Source organism: Staurois parvus, unplaced genomic scaffold (assembly GCF_062004578.1).
Source record: "Staurois parvus isolate SC_StPar_1 unplaced genomic scaffold, SC_StPar_1.0 ptg000303l, whole genome shotgun sequence".
Classification (NCBI taxonomy): domain Eukaryota; kingdom Metazoa; phylum Chordata; class Amphibia; order Anura; family Ranidae; genus Staurois; species Staurois parvus.
In genome coordinates, this window is record NW_028318099.1 from 9,616,923 (window position 1) to 9,633,500 (window position 16,578).

At 42.9% G+C, this 16,578-nt stretch overlaps 1 protein-coding gene across 1 annotated transcript in view; it reads left to right on the forward strand.

Annotated features, from left to right (window-relative positions):
* The first annotated feature begins 5,927 nt into the window (after positions 1 to 5,927).
* LOC149457767 (cilia- and flagella-associated protein 46-like) overlaps positions 5,928 to 16,578 on the forward strand; it is a 201,884-nt gene continuing 191,233 nt past the window's right edge. Inside the window, exons 1-3 of the mRNA XM_089683217.1 lie at positions 5,928 to 6,001; positions 10,212 to 10,336; positions 13,287 to 13,418. Coding sequence (XP_089539343.1) covers positions 5,953 to 6,001; positions 10,212 to 10,336; positions 13,287 to 13,418 — 306 coding nt within the window. The 5' untranslated portion in view covers positions 5,928 to 5,952. The remainder of the gene's footprint in view (positions 6,002 to 10,211; positions 10,337 to 13,286; positions 13,419 to 16,578) is intronic.

The following is a 16,578-nucleotide window of genomic DNA, read 5'->3' on the forward strand; positions in this document are numbered from 1 at the left end:
AAAAATGGACATACAGAATGCCCGTGTGAAAGAGACCATACTCTCCAAAACCGAGCTCCTAGTCTTCCCCCCAGCCCGCACACCCCCCCCGCTGACTTCTTCATCACATCCAACAATGCCACCATCAGGCCTGCCCCGCAAGCCAGAGTACTTGGTGTCAGTCTAGACTCCAATCTATCCTTCCTGCCCCAAGTCCAATCACTAACAAACTCATACAGACTCCACCTCCACAACATCGCCAAAATACGCACATTCCTAACCCCAGAAACCACTAAGCAGCTCATCCACTCCCTCATTATATCACGACTCGATTACTGCAACTCCCTCCTCACTGGCCTGCCTCGCCACAGACTATCCCCGCTTCAATCGATCCTGAATACGGCTGCCAGACTCATCCACCTTACCAACCGCTCTGTATCCGCCACCCCCCTCTGCCAATCCCTCCACTGGCTTCCGATTGCCCAACGGATCAAATTCAAAATCCTAACACTGACGTACAAAGCTGTCCATCATACTTCCCCAAACTACATCACCGACCTAATATCCAAGTACCACCCAAAACGCATCCTCCGCTCCTCACAAGACCTCCTTCTCTCTAGTTCCCCGATCTCCTCCTCCCATGCCCGCCTCCAGGACTTCTCCAGGGTGTCACCCATCCTCTGGAACTCCCTACCCCAATCCATCAGACTATTACCTACTCTCCTCTCCTTTAGGCGCACCCTGAAAACCCACCTCTTCAGGGAAGCCTAACCCACCCCCTGCTAATTCCCGACCTCCTCCACTCTTCCTACCACTCCATCCCCCACAGCTATTTCCTCCTGTGCCACTATCCCCTCCCTCCTAGATTGTAAGCTCCAAGGAGCAGGGCCCTCGAACCCCTCGTGTATCACATTGTATTGTTATTGTACTGTCGCATGTTCTGTCTCCCATTGTAATGTACAGTGCTGAGCGAACTGTTGGCACTTTATAAATACTGTATAATAATAATACTGTGTGCCCCAAAAGTAGAGCTGTTCCTTGGCCTGTAAAGTCATACAAGGTCGTCCCAGTTACCTTACAACACATTTGTGTATGACAACCTACATACATGTGTAGTACCCTTCCAGACAGGCTGCTGGTTAACCACTTGCCGACCAAGACAGCTACAGCACAGTTGTCCAGTTCTAGGAGGGCTTACAATGGTCATCTTCATACGACGTCATTGGGAGTCCAGCTGTCTCCTCTGGGTTTAGGCAGCCTACCCCTTGATGACTAGGCATGAGCTCAGGTATGTTAAGATAGTCCAAACCCACCTGAGCGATCCTGCCATGAAGTTGGCACTGTACTAAGCCAATCACCTTAGTCCAGGGCATTCCCCACCCCACAGCCTCAAGTACACTCATCTTAAAGTGGTTGTAAAGGCTACACATTGCTTTTCCTTAAAGTGGTTGTAAAGGCTGAAGGTTTTTTACCTTCATGTATTCTATTCATGAAGGTAAAAACCCTTCTGTGTGCAGCAGTGCCCCCAGCCCCCTCAATACTTACCTGAGCCCCATCACGATCCAGCAATGTGGCTGTCCTGAGTCTGTGCCTCTCATTGGCTGAGATAGCAAAAGGGAGCCATTGGCTTTCAATCCCTGCTTTCAATCACAGATGAGAAGAGAGGGGGTGGGGCCAAGCTGTGTCTCCGTGTGTGAATGGACACACGTAGCAGCAAGTGCCCCCATAGCAAGCAGCTTGCTGTGGGGACACCCAACAGGCAGGAGAAGCCAGGAGAGCCTGTGGGGCACCCAAGAAGAGGAGGATCGGGGCTGCTCTGTGCAAAACCACTGCACACAGCAGGTAAGTATAGACTTCAGGGGCGGACTGACCATTTGGAAACTCGGACAGTGCCCGAGGGGTCAGTAGGGGGCCCCATGAGATGCCCCTGGTACCTTTTTCATAGGCTTTTTTGCTTGGGCAAGGACACAGGGGCCCCATGATCCCCTATTGCCCGGTGACCCCATGAGTTGTCAGTCCGCCCCTGATAGACTTGTTATTTTAAAAAAAAAATTAACCTTTAGAATTGCTGTAATGCATTCCCTGCATTCAGGCAAAAAATGTCCCAGCATTTGTATCACCCCTCCCGCTCCTTGATTTATCACTGCACCCATCTGTAGTGCCTCTCTCCTCTCTCTTCCTGCATTCACAGGAACTGTGGGAACCATTGACTCCTGCTGTTAGCAATCAAATCCTGTGAGGAGGAAACAGGGAGTGGGGCCAAGCAGCGCTGTGTGTGTAAATGGACAAGTTTAGCAGCAGATTTCAGCCAATGTTGTGTCCAATCACACACAGTTCTGTTTACAAAAATTAAATTAGATTTTTAAAAATATTTTTTACTGGACATGTTTAATAGCAAAAAGTCAAAAATATAGTTATTTCTCAAAGTAGTCAGTCTTTTTTTTTATAGCACAAAAAATAAAAAACGCACAGGCGATCAAATACCACCGATTGAAAGCTCAATTTGTGGAAAAAAAGGACTTAAATTTAGTTTGGGTGCAGTGTTACATAACTGCGCAATTGTCAGTTAAAATAACGCAACACCGTAATGCAAAAAAATGGCCTGGTCAGGAAGGGGGGGTAAATCTTCATGGGGGCAAGTGGTTAAGTCGCTGATCACCACCATTACCGGCTATAGCATCCATAGCTGCGTAAATTCCAGTATATATCCCATATGGGCAGCGCAGTGGCTAAATGGTTAGCACTTCCACCTGGCAGTACTAGGGTCGTTGGTTCGAATCCCAACCACGGCACCACCTGCCTGGAGTTTGCATGTTCTCCCTGTGCCTGCGTGGGTTTCCTCCCACACTCCAAAGACATGCTGGTAGGTTAATTGGATCCTGTCTAAATTGGCCCTAGTATGTATGAATGAATGTGAGTTAGGGACCTTAGATTGTACACCCCTTGAGGGTTAGGGACTGATGTGAATGTACAAAATATATGTGTAAAGCGCTGTGTAAATTGATGGCACTATATAAGTACCTGAAATAAATAAATAATAGTTTGTAGACCCTCTAACTTTAACATAAACCAATTATTATACACTTATTGGAATTTTACTTTCTTTTTTTTCTACCAAAGACATGTTGGTCCAGGGGCGGACTGACAATTCATGGGGCCCCCGGGCAATAGGGGATCATGGGGCCCCTGTGTCCTTGCCCAAACTCAAAAAAGCCTATGAAAAAGGTACCAGGGGCATCTCATGGGGCCCCCTACTGACCCTGGGCCCTCGGGCAGTGCCCAAGTTTCCAAATGGTCAGTCCGCCCCTGTGTTGGTCTAAATGTATTAAACAATTTGATTTTTTATTTTTATTGAATATGTTTTATAACAGAAAGTAGAAACAAAAAGTAGAAAATATTTTTTTTTTCAAAATTTTCAGTCTTTTTTAATTTATATAATAAAAAAATAAAAATCCAGTGGTGATCAAATGCCACCAAAAGAAAGCGCTATGTGAACAAACTGCGTACAGTGTTGAATGACTGAGTAATTACCAGGTAAAGTAGCACAGTACTGAATAGCAAAACCATGCTACTGGTCATGAATGAAGGTGGTAAAACTTTCTAAAGGTCAAGCAGTTAAACAAATGAGATTTCCTGTGATTTTCTTGCAGTTGTGGTGACAGACTCTGCTCAGGCGTTCATTACACCCCGAGATGTGAGGCTGACGCATGAACACCCCATACAGAATTCATAGAACGTTCTGTCTAGGATCAGTAAAGGGAGGATGGAGGAGATTTGGCCCAGTGCGGCTCCTGTAGGCGGAGTCAGTGGCGTCCCTGGTTGCCTGGATACAGTGTTGTGTTCACGCTGTGTGGCTGCTGGATGGAGGTGAGAAGGTTGTGTGTGGATGGGATCGGGGCGGTGTGGTGTCACGTGTCCCTCATGGTCCCCAGGAACTGAAAGTCCCAGCGTGCCCGACAGTCAGAGAGCGAGGGAGCCTGCTGGGACTTGTTGTTCCTAGAGAGATCTCTGTGATGGCGGAGGGGGCCGAGTGCCCGGATCACACTGTACTCCCAGGGAGCTGATCATTGTAGAGTGAATTCCTTTGTATTTCTGTATAGATGTACCAAGCGGAGGATGTGTATCTGTCATCATTGCAGTGATCAGAACTGTATGAAGTGTCTTCAACAAAACTGGAGCTCCCAGCAGTCGTGCATGGCAGCCAATCAGCTTTTATCTTCAGCCTGTTCAGTTAAGATTTCAAAATGAAAGATAGAAGCTGATTGGTTGCCATGCCAAGTCACTGCATGTCAGTTTTGATAAATTCCTTGTAATGACTTAAGCCTGCCATAGATGGATGGGATCTCTGCTGGTTCAGCAGGCAGCGGCTGCATTCCATCCATCTATGGGCAGGCTGGTTGTACTGCAGGCCATTTGTTGATTGACTTCAGTGCAGTCAGCTCCTTGGATTTTTTACATGCAATTACTCTCGGCGGCTGGAGCCACCAGCAGTAGCCATTGTGTTCTGCTGGCCAGGAAGGCTCCTGAATGGGAGAACACACATCCCCCATCAGCACTGTCTGTGTTGATGGGAGAATTGAGCGGTTTTCTTTGCAGGAAAGAAAGTTGCATCATCTATGGCTTGCCCTGATATGCAGGGATCAGAGCTGTATGGAGGACCGTGTTTTCTTATTTTAAAGGGTTAGTCCACTTTTCACGTTACAGCCATATTTAGGGCTCAATTACACTTGCAAGCTGTGTTCACCGTCTGTGGTGGATCACTTTTCAGAGGCATCTGACAGGCTGCTCGGGAGTGATATGTCGTCTCCAGGGTGCCTGTTTTAACCCCTAAATGGCCAGAGCACCATACTGCAACCACATGCATTACACCATCTGTGGTGAATCGCTTTTCAGAGGCATCTGACAGGCTGCTTGGAAGTGATATGTCTCCTCCAGGGTGCTTATTTTAACCCTTAAATGACCAGAGCAATGCACTGCAACCACATACATTACACAATCCGCAGTGGATTGCTTTTCAGAGGCAGCTGACAGGCTGCTCTGGAGTGATATGTCACCTCCTGGGTGCCTATTTTAACTCTTAAATAGCCAGAGCACCGTACTGCAACCACATGCATTACACCATCTGTGGTGAATCGCTTTTCAGAGGCATCTGACAGGCTGCTTGGAAGTGATATGTCTCCTCCAGGGTACTTATTTTAACCCTTAAATGACCAGAGCAATGCACTGCAACCACATACATTACACAATCCGCAGTGGATTGCTTTTCAGAGGCATCTGACAGGCTGCTCCGGAGTGATATGTCATCTCCTGGGTGCCTATTTTAACTCTTAAACCACTGTTGTATTTCTGAAGAAGAACAGGGTGAAAGTGATCCAGTGGTCAAGTATGTCTCCTGATCTGAACCCAATCGAACACCTATGGGGAATTCTGAAGTGACAAGTTGAGCTTCTCTCTCCATCCAGCACCCAGGCTCTAAAAGAGGTCGTTCTTGAAGAATGGAAAAAATAGATATTGAAATATGTTGCCAACTTGTTCATTCTATCTCTAGAAGACTTGGTGCTGTCCTTACAAATCATGGAGGTCATAAAAAATATTAGATGTAGTAGTTTTTGTTGTGGGGTGTATTCATTTTTGCATCAACTAATTTGAGTAAAATTTCAGATTTTGTAATCCAAGTTATATTATTAACTTTACTTTCATGTAATGAGCTAAACAAATGTTCTAGAAAAGCCTTTTAAGAGCTGTGATACTGACATGAACATGTTTGCTGTATTAGCCAAGAAGTAAAGTAAGGATAAAGATGACAGCACTGGAGCTTCTACCTTCAAAAACAATTTACCAACTGCAGCACTTAGATTTATGTCCTGACAAGTCCATTTATTCTGTTGGACTCCAGTATGAAATAATGCCTGCAACATGCAAACTTTCTTGGTTGTTCTTACAGCTTATTACGTTTTGAAATACGAAAGCTCAATGGATCTGATTATACGACAACACCTCTCTGTTGCCGAAAATCAGCAAGGTGAGTATAAGCTCCTGCAATCTTCTAAAAAATACACAATAATATCCAACCCATACATAGTAGTACATGGAGCAGAGTGCTTTACTGTGTAGCCAAACATTTGTGGACATCCCTCCAGATCAGGGGTTCTCAACCTTCCTAATGCCGCAACACTTTAATACAGTTCCTCATGTTGTGGTGACCCCTAACCATAAAATTATTTTCGTTGCTACTTCATAATTTTACATTTACCCAGTAATTATAATTAATGAAGTGTCGTTTTACCTCCAATACTGCTGCTTTCAACACAGTAGCTGCTTTCAACACAGTAGCTGCTTTCTACACAGCAGCTGCTTTCTACACAGCAGCTGCTTTCTACACAGTAGCTGCTTTCTACACAGCAGCTGCTTTCTACACAGCAGCTGCTTTCTACACAGTAGCTGCTTTCTACACAGTAGCTGCTTTCAGCACAGTAGCTGCTTTCAGCACAGTAGCTGCTCTTTACACGTGTGACTGGTCCACATAAGTACATTATGGCGCCGACCCTGTGACATACACCTGTATTTGTACGGGGTGTATGTGATGGGGTTGGCGCGATGATGTCATCACGCTGGGTACTTGTATGTGGGTGTATCTGCATGTGGGCGGACCCACCTGGAGACGAATAGAGGAGCGGTGTCTCAGTTCCAAAGACCATTGGAAATATGTGTTTTCTGATGGTCTTAGGTGACCCCTGTGAAAGGGTCGTTTCGACCCCCAAAGGGTCACGACCCACAGGTTGAGAACCGCTACTCCAGATGATGTGATGAAGTTGCGTTATTCCTGTTATAAGTACTGTTTAATTGGCCATATACTGCAAGAATTTCAAGCTGTGGGTGGCCCATGTAGGCACCACTTGACCCGATAAAATTTGGTTGAAAAATATAAGGAGCCGATCAGAAAATCATATGCAGTCACTGTTCGGGGTGCTGCAGCTGTGTGAATACAATAGCCATCAGGAGAGCGTCATTTATCCATGCTGTTTAGAGAGGATAGGGAAATCAAGTGATCTCTCTTGTTTATCTCCTGGGACTGAAAGAGAGAAATCTAAAGGTGCATGGCTAGGCTAAAGCTTAGTGCACACAATGAGAATATCAGATGATTGTCTGTTTTTTCTTCTTTTTTGCATGCTAGCCTTATATTAGAAATTAATAGGTTACTAGAGTTGCAAAAATTCCCTAGATAGAATGCAACTTCCCGTGATTATGTACCGTAATTTATTGTATTGTAATGCATTCTTTTGTTTCTGAGCATGCACGGTCTTGGTCACTCAATTTTTTACGGACAAATACTGCACTGATTAAACAAAAATAGTTAGTTCTGTTATTGTATGAGAACATTTTTTATGCTTGTCCCCTCAGATAATTTTGCATGAACTGACGTGATCAGCTCTCGAAAGCTGTGTACTAGAAATCAGATTATCAGACGGACTCTCAGAAAGTGGCATTTTCCATCCAATATTCTCATCGTGCGTACCAGGCTTAAATGCTACAGCATGCAATGGCATTTCAGACACCTCTGCACATGCAACCCTGTGGCAGCAGTTTAGAGAAGGTCCTTTTCTTGTTCCATGTACACAAACCAATGTCCATAAAGACACGGCTGGACAGGTTTGGCAAGGAGGAACTCAGGTGGCATAGATCACTGAACTCAACCCTATTGACTAATTCTGAAATAATTGGAATAGCAAGACAGGTCTTCTCTTCCAACATCAGTGCCTGACCCCACAAATGCTCTTCTTGCTTAGTGGTCAAAGAGTCTTCTCTTATCTCTTGCAGGTCTGACTTCTGTAAATTCTCATTGGTTACTATGTGGGAGATTTAATAAATTTGGAGCACTGAGATTCTGTTGCAGCTGTGCTCTGTAGCCAATCAGCTTCTAACTTCAGTTTGTTCAATTAGGCTTTGACAATGAAACCTGGAAGCTGATTGGTTTCTATAAAGAGCTGCACCAGGTTTTGCATTCTCTGGTTTTAGTAAATCTCCCCCTATGTGTTACTGCACTTTGCAATTAAATGGAATGTATAGAGGTTTTCATCATCCATATTTATTATCATCAGGAAAGCCTCCAATATTTCACCAAACAAAAAAATGGCAAATTAAAAAAAAAAACTATAGGTGACCATACACAGAACAATTGTATATGCAATCAGATTGTTTAAAAAGATTCACTGCCTGATTGAATCATATGATATTATTAGATTCTGTGAAGAATCATTCATTCAGATTGTTTTATGTATGGCTCCCATAGCAGGACCTAACCCTGTCAAACCCTTAACGTACGTTTAAGCCAAAAGTTTTTGTGAGAGGATATGTTTCCAAAATGAGAAAATCCATTTATTGACAGTTGTCAAGGAATCAAATGTTCCCATTGGAAGATTTCCTATTTGGTGCAACTCAGAATTTTGGACTCACCCTTTTTTTTCATTACCGGTAACATTGGTTTTTAGGTCAATAGAGGCAATGAATCTTCTTAACCAGTGGCAGTGCAGGGTCGGGTGGCCGTTTATAAACGGCCTCCCCGCACCCTACTGAAAGCGCGCAGCACCGTGATCCGGTGCCCGCTGTGTCCTCTGTACGAGGTCCCGATCATGTGATCACTGATTGGCCAATCAGTGATCACATGCAAAGTAGTAAGCAATGATGTCACTTGTGACATCATTGCTTGCTACGTGTGAAATCTGTGAATGATCACAGAGGTCACATGGTACAAGGCTATTCACAACAGCCTTGTACCATGTGACAAGCTGTGACCAATCACAGCTCACTCAGTACTTCTCAATGAGTGCAAGAATGCAGACAGAGAGAAAGAGAAATGATTACTTTTACATCCTTTATGGGTGTAAAAGCAATCAGTGTAAAAAAAAAAAAAAATGTATCTTCATCACCTCCCACAAGTAGTACAGTGTCACCATGGTGACACTGTACTGCTAGGGTGACAGTATGTAAAAAAAATAAAAATAATAATTTAAAAAAATAAAATAAAAATGTAAAAAAAAAGTTTAAAAATTATAATTTTTGGTTATAAACTAATTTGGATTTTTTTTTTACTAAAAAGATAACGGAATAAATTTTGGCCAAGATTTATGATGAAATATTATTTATTTGCAAAATGTTATAAAAAAAACTTTTTTTCAAAATTTTTGGACTTTTTCATTTACATAGCAAAAAAAATAAAATCCCAGCGGTGAATAAATACCACCAAAATAAAGCTTTATCTGTCTCAAAAAAATGGTAAAAATTAATTTGGGTACAGTGTTGCATGACCGCGCAATTGTCATTCAAAGTGTGATAGCGCTGAAAGCTGAAAATTGCCCTGGTCAGGAAGGGGGTGAAAGTGTCCGGACAGGAAGTGGTTAAAGTGACAATAAACAATATCCTTACTCTCCAAAAATAATCCATACACATCCACTACTCACTGGCCCTGTAATCTGTTTTTCGTGAAATCATTACTGTGTTCTGCCTCCTTGTAACCTTGTCCTCTGTAAGCTCCCTCCTTTTACATTTCAATTTGTTGGGAATGAACAGTTCCAAATTAGTTGAGGTCAAGCGTACTGCTCTACTGCTCTATGCACACTACAAATCCCGTAGTCCCTAGTCCATCTTGGAAGCGAGCAAGAGAGGGTGTCTACGTTCTTATATACAATGGGACCATGGAGAACGTACATAGCCTCCCTTTAACAGGAAGTCAGATCACAGCAGCAAAAAAAAAATTTGGAGATTTAGAAGAGGCTGAGAGCAATAGAAGGGACATTTTTGAGATAAAAGTACATACTTGAATAAAGTTTTCTTTTTTTTAAACCAGAGTTTAGCATCACTTTAATGGAGACACAAACAGCCATAGAAACGTGACGGTGGTTCCGGCTCCTCACCACTCTATTGAAATCTAAAAAAAGGTTTTATATTTCGTTATACTGTAAAAAGAAAACAAGTTTAGGCTGCATTTCCAATTTTATATTTTTTTCTTTTTTATGATGAGGTATCCTTTTATTTTTATATTAGTGTGATGTTCATAAATGTCTATGTTTTTGTTATCTTTTCCTCCATCCACTAATTGTTTAATATGTTATGTACAGTGCTTAAGACTACTGTGCATGTGTCTGTCTTTAGGCAGGGAACGTAGGCCCCCCCCCCCCAACATTAATTGTGTGCTCTAACAGATGTTTTTATCTTATTTTCTAACCTCTGTCAAGATACTGATGCCCTGCACAGTGCGTACAAATTAATTAAAGCCGCTAACAGGGACGGATCAACAAGAGATGCCTCAGAAATGTTCAGCTCTGACCTGTATGTCCTGTGTGCAGAACAAGCCCTTCAAGTAAGTGTCTGTAGCTAGGAAGATCTGGAAGAATGCTTGCTGAAGCTGACTGAGCCTTAATTAAGGTCCTTTTGTACTTGTAATGATCATGTATTAGGATTGTGTAAAAGGAAAGTCATGGTGTTGCCTGTAGCAGTTTGTCATATCACAGTTATTATTCTTGTAGTACAGATTGAAAACTGATATGTTGAAAGCCCAACTCCCAAAGAAAAAAAAAGTTCCATCTCGCAGCTCCCTGTGCATATCTAATCTGTTGGGTTTTTCTTTTCCAAACAAACAAAAACATTCCTGAAAGCACTGTCCTTGTGTTTGGGGCATCTTTTTCAGTAGCGTTGACCATTGGGCTCAAATGATTGTCTATTTTCTTGCCTGGTCTGGTTGTCCGTCCCTGTTGTGATGTCCCTGCTGAATGCTGCATGACTCTATAAGGATCCTTTGGGCAGCCCTCACATCACCAGGTAGCAGATTGGATCCTCTTACACTATGGAGCAGATGAAAGAAGTCCTAAGACCCCCTGTGTCACAAGATACTAGTGTTAGTATTTTTAAATATTTGGGAGTTTTAGATAGATTTAAAAAAAATAAAACTGGGGCTGTCTTTTTCTCATTTTCAAAGGTTGAAGCATCAGTAGTTTCATTCTTCTTGCTTTGTTAGTTAATAGGTCACTGACCTAACAAATCACTACCTGAATGCTTTTTTGAGGTCAGTGATATGCAGAAAAAATAATGTACAGGTAAGGAAACCCTGGAGCCAAGTTAGAAATGGTTTATTTCAATCTAGACCTGAATCAGCTGTCATGTGATCTTCCGGAGAAACTTTTCCAGTAGCCTTGACCAGTGGCCTGACATGGTTGACTATTCCCTTCTCCATTCCAGCCGATCAGTCTTCTGTCCATCCCTTGTATGATGTAAACTGGAAAATGTGGGCACACTGGATAGGATTGGCCTCATCTGTCAGCCCTCAGTCCAAGTTCAATGTATAGTTGTGTAAGAAATGGGGATAAGCCAAGGTACCAGGCTGCTCTTAAGCAGAGTAGAAGCACACTCTATAGACAAACACAAGAACAGAGAAAAGAACCAGTAAGTGCAGCAGAGGCCTTTATTAAAAGTAATGTGGTTAAAAACACTTGTAAGTGAAGTTGAATATTAAGCTTTTGCATTTGCATCTACAGCAGCCTCGTTGCGTCCCACAGTCCCATGCCACCTCCTCCAAGCACCCCGCTTCAATGGTTTATTTCAATCCAGCTCTGAATCATCTGTCATGTAATCTTCGGGGGGAAACATTTCCAGTAGCCTTGACCAGTGGCCTGAAATGGTTGCCTATTTTCTTCTTCAGTCTGGCTCATATGATGTGCCTGCTGAATGATGCAGTAACATTCAAAATAATTATGTAAAAGTAAGAATAACAGCTCTGGAGACAAATTACCAATGGCTTATTTCAATCAAGACCTAAATCAAATGTCATGTGATCTTAAGGGCATCTTTTCCAGTATACTTGACCGGTGGCCTGAAATGGTTGCCTATCCTCTTCTCCGGTCTGGCTGACCAGTGTCCTCTTGTGTCCACCCTTCATTTGATGTTCCTGCCGAATGCTGCAAGACTTTATAAGAATCCTTTGATGGGCCCTTCTGGAAATTCACATCACCAAGAAGCAAAATTGCCAGACCAGACCCTCATACATAATGGAGCTGACGAAACACCCAGGGGGGGTGTTTGGTAGAGGAGAGTGGCAGCAGCAGGGCCTGGAGGGGGGGTGTTTGGCAGAGGCAGGGACCGGGGGGGGGGGGGGTGAAGAGTGGTGGAGGCAGGGCCCGGGTGGAGGTACTGGCGGAGAGTGGTGGCAGCAGGGCCCAGAGGGGCACCCAATTTTAGTGTTGCCTGGGGCAGCACAACAACCTAATACACCTAATACAATACATTTCAGTTGAGTGCATAGGCAACTGTGGCATGGCATGCCTTGAATTTACATAGTTACATAGTTAGTCTGGCTGAAAAAAAGACAAAGGTCCATCTAGTTCAACCATAAAAAAAAAAGTTATAATCCTACACCGACAGTTGATCCAGAGAAAGGCAAAAAACCCAGCAAACCATAATCTAATTTCTCCTGCAGGGGAAAAAATTAATTCCTGATTCCCCGAGAGGCAATCGGATATTCCCTGGATCAACTTTACCTATAAATGTTAGTATCCAATTATATTCTGTGTATCTAGGAAATAATCCAGGTCTTTTTTAAAGCAATGCACTGAGCTGGCCAGAGCCAACTCTTGAGGGAGTCTATTCCACATTCTCACAGCTCTTACTGTGAAGAAACCTTTCTGTGTTTGCAGATTAAATTTCTTTTCCTCCAGATGTAAAGAGTGCCCCCTTGTCCTCTGTGATGACCTCAGGGTGAATAACTCTACACCAAGTTCACTATATGAACCACTGATGTATTTATACATGTTGATCATATCCCCCCTTAATCTCCTCTTCTCAAGAGAGAATAAATTCAGTTCCTCTAATCTTTCCTCATAGCTGAGCTCCTCCGCACCTCTTATCAGTTTGGTTGCCCTTCTCTGTACTTTCTCCAGTTCCCCAATGTTCTTTTTGTGAATTGGTGCCAAAAATTGAACTGCCTATTCCAGATGAGTTCTTACTAATGGCTTGTACAGGGAAATTTAACTGTTTTTGTTTGGAAACTCAGGATAAGGACTCGGTGTTCTGTGTTTTTTTTTTTTGGTAAATAGCGTATGTAAGTGTCCTTTACAGTCCCTGATTTGTTCTAGCTCCTTATTGATCTCAAGTTTGGATTACATCCACGTGCTTGTCTTGAAGTCAGCGCCTGTAATGACTCCTATTTGGTTGTCTGCCTTTTTATTTTTGCACAACACTTTTTGTCTGTAAAGAAATTGGTCTTTCTGTAGTAACTTAACAATAATGGGCCCTTTTTCAATCATCTTGCTTTGTTACAGTGTGGAAATCGTGTCGTGAGCAAAGACTGTCTTCAAATGTATTTCAAAGGCAAACCTCCCCCAAACCAGTTTTATGGGAGAGCCTACCTGTGCAAAGCCCAATTACACACACCCCTGTCTGCTAATAATGTGGTATGTATTTAATTTAGGCAATGCTTTGGAGAGGTTCAATTTGTAAAGTATAACTAAAGGCAACCTTTTTTTAGTTTTGGATAGAGTGGAGAGGGATTAGAACACCTGTTAGTTTATTATTGCATTCTGTGCTCTGATTAGGAAGATTCACCCTCTCTATTTGTCCAGTTTACCATTATCATCAAAAGTGAAAGTAAAAGAAACCCCACATTTTCGGTTGTTCCCAGAAAAGTAATAGAGGGGAAATTTTCCTATGGGGACACTAGTTCTAATGACCTGAGGGTCCCCAATGAATTCCCTTAAAGCAGAGTTCCTGTCATTTTTGTGTTTACTAAAAGTCAGCAGTTACAAAAATTGTAGCTGCTGACTTTTAATAAACAAAGCTCACCTGTCCCAGGGTCCAACAGTGTGCTCACCATCCCATCTCTCCCTCTTCCCTCCCCGGCATCTCAACTGTGGGCACAAGGCTGTGCAACTTGCTGCTTCACAGCCGGGTGCCCACTGCGCATGCGTGAGTTGCGCTGCTCATCCTGATTGGTCCGGCAGTCTTCTGGGATCTGTGAAGTGTTCCAGAAGACTGCAGAAGGAAGGAGGGGGGCCGAACTGAGCCAGAAGTAGGAGCAGGTACCTGTTAAAGCCAGGTATCCGCTCCCCCAAAAAAGTCAAATATGGCAGTGGAGGGGGGGGGGGGAGGAGGGAAACAAGCGGAGCTTCCAGTTTTGGATGGAACTTTGCTTTAATTTACAGAGATTTTCTCACTTCCTGTTTTGGCTATGGTACAGGAAATGAAGGTAAATCTTTCCAATGGGACAGTGTATTAGTGTTAGTGTATTAGATTTAAGTAGACCTTTAATAACTTTATAAATCTGCAACTTCCTGACATGTTCTGATACACAAAAATATTTTTTAAAAAGTGGTACCTTTTATTATTTTTTTAATCCAAAATAATTTGATTACTAGTGAAATGAGCAGAACATAAAAATACCAGTGCTGACAAAGATATACACCTATGCTGTACATGTTCAGCGTAAGGAATAGATGAGTCAAGATCATACTTTTATTAAAAAACGTATTATTTAAAAAAATCAATAATTTCATTCCAGCCAAGTGACCTAGACTAAAATGATGTCAGCAGTCTGCTGCAGGCAGGAAGAAGCATTTCCTTGGTCTACTCTCCCCTAATGATCAGATTGCAACATTGTAACTTTGTAGTAACAAGATGAAATGCTGCAGCAGGGAGCAGATGTGCATCAGACTTTTGTGAATACAGCCAATCAGGCATTAGGATATCTATGATGGTGTCATCTCTGAGTCAGTATCTCAGATCAAGAAATAGATGCTGACCCTGGACAATGCCTGAACAAAGATATTTCTGGAGAGAAAAGCAGACAGAGTCGTTGTTGGGGGGAGTGCTGTGATCTCTGTTTGGGGTAATAAAAATATTTCTTAGCATGGAGGCACTTTGCACCTGATGCTATGTCCACTTTAAAAGGAACTTGACAGATGCATTTTTATGCTAATTCTAGCAAAGTTCAGGCTCATTTTAAAGGGGACCTCACATCAAATATATTTTAAAAGATGCTTAATGTGCTCTATGCGATGTTATGCTGATCTACTGGTTAGTGGTTAAGTGGTGCTAATGTACAACAGGCTGGCCTACACTTATTAAAGTGATAATAAGATTGTTTTTTTTTTTATAAAATAACAACTATGTCATACTTACATTCTCTGTGCAGTGGTTTTGCACACAACAGCCCCAATCCTCTTCTTTTTGGGTCCTCCGCTGGCACTCCTGGCTCCTCCCTCTCAAGAAGTGCCCCCAGAGAAAGCTGCTTGCCCTAGGGGCACCGCTACGTGCTCGCTCCACAGCCACTGCTCTATGCGTCCATAAGACACATAGAGCCGTGGGTCGGCTCCACCACCCTCTCTCCTTATTGGTTCACTGGCTGGGTTGACAGCAGCAAGGGCTAGTGGTCTCCTGCTGAAGTCTCAGCCAATGAGGAGAGAGATTACCCATACAGCTGAGGCTATCGTGAACGTTGCTGGATTGGAGGGGGCTCAGGTAAAAAGTGGGTTACTGGGGGGCCACGGCACACAGAAGGTTTTTTTTACCTTTATGCATAAAGTGCAAGAAGGTAAAATACCTTCAGCCTTTAGAACCACTTTAATGCCTCATTCCTACACAGTGCGTTGCTCAGGGAGGTCATTTAGATGAAAACAAGTGCACTGTTAATCCTCATTTACACTTACATTTGAGGTCACTCAAACAGTTGAGTAGCTAAAAACATGTGGTTGAGCCACTTTTTTACTACCCTGTAGCCCTCCCCTTTAAACTGCAAAGGCAGCGGAAGGAGGTGTACATTTGCCACAGCTTCTGTGCTTTGCCTCTTGTCGCAGCAAAAATGGCCCCTGCTTCTACTGAATGGGGACACCCAACAGCTGAGTGCAATCTATGCACACAGTCTTTAAGGGGTTAAAGCAGGTGGTGAGGATGCAAGATAACACCTCCTCACCACCTGTAAAATTTCTGCATATGTAAACGATGCCTTAAGGAGACCCTGTTGCCAGACCTTTCATTTATCATATTTCATCTTCCCATAAAATTAAATATGCATTTAACATATTTTATGCATGTTATTTACCTGTAAAAGCCATATTTGTGTAGATATCCAAAAGCCCTGAGACTATGTTGGTTGCCATCTTCTGCCCCAGCAGACTCAAAGCTGCCACTCAGGTGTCACTCGATAGTATTTGCCTTCACTCCTCCCCAACAGCTACAAAAAAGGCAGTATGTAGGGAGGTGAGGGGAGGGGTGTAGGAGCTAGGCCCGCACAGGCAGTAATTACACACTGCCAGAAGAGGAGAGTACTATAATGTGCAACGCAGGAGGGGGCTGTTCTAGAGAATTATACATATCAAGCATAGGCGAGCACTGGAACTATAGAGCAGCTAGCACCAAGGTATAGGTAACAACTCCTTATGGATAATTACATAGAAAGTGCAGCGCTAAAATAAGTGAATGATATTATAGTGAAAATAAAGTGCAAAAGTCAATCTGACATGTAGTGAGAAAAAGAAAAAAAATAAAAATTGATCAGCGGAACAGTCAAGTGCAGCATATAAAAATCACATATAAAAAAATGTTCAATAAATCATTCAA